Consider the following 8,600-nt stretch of genomic DNA (forward strand, 5'->3'; position numbering starts at 1 on the left):
GGGCTTTGTCTCTGGGTTAGATTAGAGGTGGCTGTGTGCCTGGGGGGGGGTCTTTAGAGAGCATGTTTACTGATGGGTGGGGCTGTGATGCCACCTGCATTATTGTTTGGCCTGGAGCTTCTCAGCACTGATGGGTGGGGCCAGATTTTCCCAAAATGGCCACCTCCAGGGAAACACATGCTGATGAATATTCACGAGAGCTTTGCCTCCAAGGTCCTTCCCCCACAACGAACCACAGTCACCTGTTTTCCCAGGAGGTCCTCCAAGAACTGCAGTCAGGTCTGACCCAGATTCCTATGGAGCCTTTGCTTTGCCCTATGAAAGCCTGTGTGCATCTTTCAAGAACTGGGTCTCTGTTGCCCCCAGTCCCATGAAACTCCTGCACACAAGCCCCAATGCCAGATGCTCCAGGGGCTTTCTCCCAGTGCCAGATCCCCAGGCATGGGGATTTGATGTGGAGCTCAGAACTCTCACTCCTGTAGGTGAGTCTGTGATGCAGTTACTTTCCAGTCTGTGGGGTTTCCCACCAGGAGGTATGGGGTTGTTTATATCACATAATCGCCCCTCCTACCTCTTGATGTTGCCTCCTCTTTGTCTTCTGGAATAGAGTATCTTTTTGAAAGTTTCCAGTCCATTTGGTTGAAGGTTGCTCAGCATTTGGTTGTAATTTTGTTGTTTTTATGAGAGAAGTTGAGTTCCAGTCCTTCTATTCCACCATCTTAATCCTGTCTCCGAGACACAACCATTTTCTATGTAGACAAGTAGAACACATACTCTTCATGTGACTCTGTGTGAAAAAGAAGCTTATCTGATAGAACATTGTATTAGTTCCCTGTGCTGCTATAACAAATTATTACAAATGCAATTTTTTTCTCAGCATTGTGGGGACCAGCAGTCCAAAATCAAGAAGTAAGCAGAGACATAAGCCTTTGAGAGTCTCTTCAAGCTTCTGGTGACTGTCATTGTACAGTCAACATCAAAAAGAATAAAATACCAGAGTTCCTGTTGTGGCGCAGTGGTTAATGAATCCGACTAGGAACCATGAGGCTGCAGGTTCGATCCCTGGCCTTGCTCAGTGGGTTAAGGATCCGGCGTTGCCGTGAGCTGTGGTGTAGGTTGCAGACGTGGCTTGGATCCCGCGTTGCTGTGGCTCTGGCGTAGGCTGGTGGCTACAGCTCCGATTGGACCTCTTGCCTGGGAATCTCCATATGCCAAGGGTGCAGCCGTAGAAAAGGCAAAAAAAGACCAAAAAAAAAGAATAAAATACCTAGGAATAAACTTACCTAAAGAGACAAAAGACCTATACTCTGAATACTATAAGATTTTGATGAAAGAAATCAAAGATGACACAAACAGATGGAAAGATATATACCATACTCTTGGATTGGAAGAATCAATATTGTCAAAATGACTGTACTACCCAAGGCAATCTACAGATTAAGTGCTATCCCTATCAAATTACCAAAGGCATTCTTCACAGAACAAGAACAGAATATTTTAAAATTTGTATGGAAACACAAGACACCCCAAACAGCCAAAACAATATTGGGAAAAAAAAAATGAAAATGGATGAATCAAGCATCCTGACTTTAGACAATACTACAAAACTACAATCATCAGAACAATACGGTACTGGCACAAAAACAGAAATATAGATCAGTTGAACAGGATACAAAGCCCAGAAATAAACCCAAGCACCTGTGGTTAACCAATCTATGACAAAGGAGGAAAGAACATACAGTGGAAGATAGTCTCTTCAGTAAATGGTGCTGGGAAAACTGGAGAGCTACATGTTAAAAAATGAAAGTAGAATGCTAATACCATATACAAAAATAAATTCAGAATGGGTTAAAAACCTAAATTAAGGCCAGATACTGTAAAACTCCTAGAGGAAAACAAAGGCAGAATGTTCTTTGACATAAATCACAGCAACATCTTGTTTGATCCACCTCTTAGAAAAATGACAATAAAGGCACAAATAAATCAGTGGGACCTAATTAAACTCAAAAGCTTTTGCACAGCAAGGGAAACCATTAAAAAACCGAGACAACAACCCACAGAATGGGAAAAAATCTTCACCAACGAAGCAACAGACAAGGGCCTAATCTCCAAAATAAACAAACAACTCATGCAACTCAACAACAAAAAAACAAACAACCCAATTGAAAAATGGGCAGCAGACCTAAGTAGACATTTCTCCAAAGAAGACATGTGGATGACCAACAGGCATATGAGAAAATGCTCAATTTCACTAATTATTAGAGAAATGCAAATCAAAACTACAGTGAAGTGCTGCCTCACTTCGGTCAGAATGGCCATCACTAACAAGTCAGCAGATAACAAATGCTGGAGAGGGTGTGGAGGAAAAGGTACCCTCCTTCACTGTTGGTGGAAATGTCAATTGGTACAACCTATGTAAAACAGTATGGAGGTACCTCAGAAAACTAAATATTGAACCACCCATATGATCCAGCAATCCCACTGCTGGACATACATCCAGACAAAATTTTCATTAAAAAAAAAAGATATATTATGAACCCCTGTGTTCATTGCAGCACCTATTCACAATAGCTGAGATATGGAAACAATCTAAATGTCCATTGGCAGGTGCATGGATTAAGAAGATGTGGTACATATATACAATAGAATATTACGCAGCCCTAAAAAAGACAAATCAATGCCATTTGCAGCAACATGGATGGAACTAGAGATTCTCATACTAAGCGAAGTAAGCCAGAAAGAGAAAAACAAATACCATATGATACCACTTATATGTGGAATCTAAAATATGGAACAGATAATCCTATCTTAAAGAGAAATGGATTATGGCCAAGGAGAGCAGACTTGGGGTTCCCAAGGGGGAAAGGGGAGGGAGTGGGACAGATGGGCTTTTGGGGAGTTTTTTGGATACAAACTGTTATATTTGGAATGGTTGGGCAGTGGTACCTTACTGTATAGCACAGGGAAATGTGTGTGATTGGGTCACTTTATTCTACAACAGAACTTGAAGAAACATTATAAATCAACTATACTTTATTCTGCTTTTTGGTGGGGTTTTTTTTTTGTTTTTTTTTTGTTTGTTTTTTTTGTCTTTTCTCTTTTCTAGGGCTGCACCCACGGCATATGTAGGTTCCCAGGCTAGAGGTAGAATCGGGGCTGTAGCCGCCAGCCTACACCACACTCACAGCAATGCCAGATCCTTAACCGCTTGAGCGAGGCCAGGGATCGAATCCACCACCTCATGATTCCTAGTTGGATTCATTAACCACTGAGCCACAATGGGAACTTAACTATATGTTAATAAATAAAAAATAAATGAGAAAATAGTATGACAAAGAAGAAACAAACAAACTAGAAAGAAATGTCCTTGTTAAGAGTTCCCTGATGGCTCAGCAGGTTAAGGATCCAGCATTGTCTTGAAAGTCAGTGGAGAAAAGGGAATCCTCATACACTGTTGGTGGGAATATAAATTGGTGCAGCCACTGTGGAAAGCAGTATGGGGGTTTCTCAAAAAACTGGAACCACCATATGACCCAGCAGTTACACTCCTGGGTGTATAGCAAAAGAAACCAAAATCTCTTAATTCAAAAAGATAGACACACCCAAATGTTCATAGTAGCCAAGATATGAAAGCAACCTAAGTGTCCATCAGCAGATGAGTTGATGTGGTATAGATACAGTGGGACACTAATCAGCCATTAAAAAGAGTGATATTTTGCCATTTGCAGCAACATGGATGGATTTGGAGGGTGTTACGCTAAGCGAAATAAGTCAGAGAAAGGTAAATATTGTATGATACCACTCATGTGGACTCTAAAAAATATGATTAGTCAGTATAACAAAAAAGAAGCAGACTCCCAGATGTAGGAAACAAATTACGGGTTACCAGTAAAAGGAGGGAAGGGGAAAGGGACAGTATAGAGGTAGGGGAGTAAGTACAAACTATTATATATAAAATAAGTTACAAGAATATATTGTACTACATCAGGAATATAGCCAATATTTTATAATAACTCTGGAGTGTATTAACCTTTCAAAATTATGAATCACCATATTGTTCATTTGTAACATATAATATTGTACATCAGCTATACTTCAATCAATAAAAAGGAAGTTACATATACTGCATCATTCCATTTTTGTAACATTTGTGAAATAATAGTTATAGAGATGGACAACATATCAGTAATTCCTAGGAGTTAGATATAGCGCAGAGGATTGGTTTGGCTATAAAGGGAGTCTAGTGATGATAGAGTTTAATGTCTTCTAATGGTAGTTATACAACGCTGCATATATGGTAAAGTTTCACAGAACTAAACATCACAGATAAACAAGTGTATGTATAGCTGGTAAAAAATCTGAATAAGCTCTATGCATTGTACCCATGTCAATTTCAGTTTTGCTTCTTGGTGGCTATAGTGAGCACATTAATAATTATCTACCTTCCTTAGTCTCTGTCTGGATCTATTCCTCTCTTTCTTCTATATTATTTACCTTTATTTTTGTATGCCTCTGTATGTTTTTTCCCTAGCATTCCTTTACCAGTTACTTCTGCAAGATATAGCCTTTGTCATTTATTCAGATCCCTTATACGGATCCAATAGAAAAACATACCTTTTAAAAGGTACGTAAAGGTGCCATTTACATCTAGTCAATCCCCCTACAAAAGAAATTCAGTAAACCTTAAATCTTCTTTGATGTTGTTTAAAAATGCCAAGATTACTTTGTATGGGAGTAGTTTTAATACTAAAACTAATTATTTAGCAGCAAGCTTCGGTGCTGCTAAATAATTGCCAAACATACAGTTGAAATCTCTCTTCTTGTCAAAATTTAGAAAGACATAAAAACCATATGCAGAACAAGAACTTAAGAGTGCTCACTCTAGCCTCAGATGCTATTTTTATTTTTTCTTACTATAATAATTCTTCTATTTGGAAACTCCTAGTATTAGAATAGGCTGATGATCAGTAGCAGTATCTCTGTGGTAGAAATGTATTACTACTCATTATTATATACTAGATATCTTTAGATATTTTAATACAGAAAAAAAATTTTATCTTTGGGAAGGAGCTTTTGGGAGTCTCTAAATAAAGTATTCTGTTATGATAAATATTCTTGGTTTCACTTCAGAAAGTTAACAGCCTTATAGCTTAAATGAGATAGAAAAGCACCCAGTACTGCCAAAAATCCAAGACTTCAGACTTATATCAAATTCTGAATATATAAGTGATTTGGGAACTTTTCAAGGTTTAAAAAGCCAATCAATGTATGAGGCAAAGTTCTAAGGAACTAGAATCATCAAATCTGGAAAAAAATTTTAGAACAGTAAATTCTCACATGGATGGTTGTAATTAGTAACTCTCTCAGCTGAAGAAAGTAAACAGGGATTTAAAATAGTCTTGAACAGTAGCCACTTCAGAAAACAGTTTGGCACTTCCTCAGTGATTAGACAGAGTTACTGTATGACCCAGCAGTTTGACTCCTGGGTATATACCCAAGAGAACTGAAAATAAATGTTCGTTTAAAAAATTTAGGAAGTTCCCATCGTGGCTCAGTGGTTAACGAATCCAACTAGGAACCATGAGGTTGTGGGTTTGATCCCTGGCCTTGCTCAGTAGGTTAAGGATCCGGCGTTGCCGTGAGCTGTGGTGTAGGTCGAAGACGAGGCTCAGATCCTGGGTTGCTGTGGCTCTGGCGTAGGCCAGCTGCAGCTCCATTTGGACCCCTAGCCTGAGAACCTCCATATGCCACAGGAGCGGCCCAAGAAATGGCAAAAAGACAAAAAAAAAAGGCACATGGTCTCAGGACAGTTCCCGTGGTGGCTCAGGGGAAACAATTCCAACTAGTATCCATGAGGATGTGGGTTCGATCCCTGGCCTCGATCAGTGGGTTAAGGATCTGGCGTTGCTGTGAGCTGCGGGTGTAGGTTGCAGACCTGGCTCGGATCCTGAGTTGCTGTGGCTCTGGCGTAGGCTGGGGGCTACAGCTCTGATTAGACCCCTGGCCTGGGAACCTCCATGTGCCACGGGTACAGCCCTAGAAAAGGCAAAAAGACCCAAAAAAAAGAAAGAAAGAAAGAAAGAAAAAATGTATACACAGGAGCTCCCCGATGGCTCAGCAGGTTAAGGATCCTGCATTGTCACTGATGTGGCTCTGGTTAGAGCTGTGGCACAGGTTTGATCCCTGGCCTGGAAACTTCTGTATGCCATGGACACAGTCACAAAAAAAGAGAAATTTATATGCCAAAAAAATAATTTAAAATTTTAAAAGTAGGAATTTCCATTATGGTACAGCAAAAACGAATCCGGCTAGTATCCATGAGGGTGTGGGTTCGATTGCTGGCCTCGCTCAGCAGGTCGGGGATCTGGCACTGTTGTGAGCTGTGGTGTAGGTCAGACGTGGCTTGACAAAAGACAAAAAAAAATTGTGATACATGAGATCTTGTGACATTGATGCCTAACATATTCCTATTTATATATAGCCATGTAGTGAAAAATCTTTTTTTAGTTGATGAAGTAAAAACTTGAAAAATAATATTCATTTTGTAAACCTGGGGAGGTGTGTGTACCTGTAGCCTACACACATGGGCATCCACAGGAAAAGTATGAAAATATGTGAATATGAACCAGAGATTCATTCAAGGAGTGAAATGCTTTTTCTTTTACTGTATATTGTTTTAGGATTTTTTTTTTTTTTTTTAATGAACATGATACAATTTTTTTTCAGGATAATTTTTTTAACTTATGGTTTGGTTTTGTTTGTTTTTGGCCCTGCCTGTGACATTTGGAGGTTACTAAGCCAGGGATTGAATCTGGGCCACTCAAGCTGCTTCAGTGACAACGCTGGATCCTTAAAACCCATTGCGCCACAAGAGAACTCCTTTTTTTTTTAAACCAAAATAATATGCACTCAGAAAAGCCTGAAAATAAAACCGTCAGAACATACTGACCCCTTCATTTGTGAGACTTAATATTGTTCAACGTTCATTAAACATGCTTTTTTTATATTGTGTGGGGCTATATACCTAACAAGAATTAACATTGATTTTTTAAATTAACTAAATTCTTACTCTTTTTGTTGCAGTTTGCATTGAGACTCCTTGCATTCCGCCAGATACACAAAGTTCTAGGCATGGATCCACTACCCCAAATGAGCCAACGTTTTAACATCCACAACAACAGGAAACGAAGAAGGGATAGTGATGGAGTTGATGGATTTGAAGCTGAGGGGAAAAAAGACAAAAAAGATTATGATAACTTTTAAAAAGTTACTGTAAATCTTCAGTGTTAAAAACAACAGGTGCCCATTTGTTGGCTGTTTTTCATTCATAATAATGTCTACTTTGAAATAATTGTCAAGAATTTAAAGAATTTCATGGAAGAACCAAGTTTTTCTATGACATAAAAATCTTAATGTACAGTGTTAGGTATTATATGAATGGAAAGACATCCCCTAAAATTGTGCTCCAACTAGGGGGAAAACAATTGTTCTGATTTTTTTTTCCCATTACTTTTGTTTTATTTACTGATTGCCCTAGCTCCCCTGTATTTGTGTCTTTCACTAACTAGTCCTATTAAATCTTTACTGTATTTAATGCAGTATTTGTGCTTCAGTTGCTATGTGTATTTTGATATTTTTATTTAGAGGTTTTGTTTGCTCCTTGACACTAGTTGTTACTTTGTGTTACAGATATCCTTTGCCCCTTAATATTTTACAGCAGTACGTTTTTTTGTAACGTGAGACTGCAGAATTTTTTCCTTTTGTTTTATTATTCTTTTATGTGATGGACTACGACACAAAAAGTTATTCTGCCATTTAAGTGCTCAGAACTGAATGTTTCTGCAGATCTTGTGGCATTTGTCTCTCTAGTGTGATATATAAAGGTGTAATTAAGACAGATTTCTGTTAATCTAATCAAGTTTGCTGTTAGTTGTGCATTAGCGGTATAAAAGCTAATATATACTATATGGTCTTGCAACAGTTTTAAAGCCTCTGCATAATTGATAATAAAATGCATGACATTTTTGTTTTTAATAGACTTTTAAAATTATTATTTTAGGTTTGACACATAGATCTTTGTACAGTTGACTTTTTGACATAGCAAGGCCAAAAATAACTTTCTGAATATTTTTTTCTTCTGCATAAGTGGAAAGGGCATTTTTCATAAATAAGTGGGCTAACCAATATTTTCAAAAGAACTTTATCATTGTGCAACTAACAACAGTAACTAGCCCTTAATTATGAAGACAGTTCCTTACTGGTGTGTGTGAGATTACTCTAGCAACTATTACAGTATAACACAGTTGAATGATCCCTCCCCCTGCCCCCACACCCAATCACCCAGCTAATTTACAGTTCTATTAACAGTGAGGTCGATAAAGTATTACTGATATAATTTAAGATTATCTGAGAAAAAAAACAGAAAATTATTTGGTGTGGCCATCTTACATGCTTATATGTCCTACAAAAAGCTAAATATTCTGGCAGTGGTGTAATGAAAAGTTACATCTTACTGTTAATAATATGTATGCTCTGGTACACAGATGTCATTTTGTTGTCACAGCACTACAGTGAAATACACAAATAAAAAATTAAATTCA

At 38.2% G+C, this 8,600-nt stretch overlaps 1 protein-coding gene across 2 annotated transcripts in view; it reads left to right on the plus strand.

Moving 5' to 3' along the window:
• The window catches only part of ZFR (zinc finger RNA binding protein), a 95,653-nt gene extending 87,053 nt beyond the window's left edge, over window positions 1-8,600 (plus strand). For both annotated transcript variants that reach the window (XM_047767508.1, XM_047767517.1), the window contains one exon: window positions 7,084-8,600. In XM_047767508.1, coding sequence (XP_047623464.1) covers window positions 7,084-7,263 — 180 coding nt within the window. In that variant the 3' untranslated portion in view covers window positions 7,264-8,600. The remainder of the gene's footprint in view (window positions 1-7,083) is intronic.

Source organism: Phacochoerus africanus, chromosome 1, assembly GCF_016906955.1.
Source record: "Phacochoerus africanus isolate WHEZ1 chromosome 1, ROS_Pafr_v1, whole genome shotgun sequence".
In the NCBI taxonomy this organism is placed as follows: domain Eukaryota; kingdom Metazoa; phylum Chordata; class Mammalia; order Artiodactyla; family Suidae; genus Phacochoerus; species Phacochoerus africanus.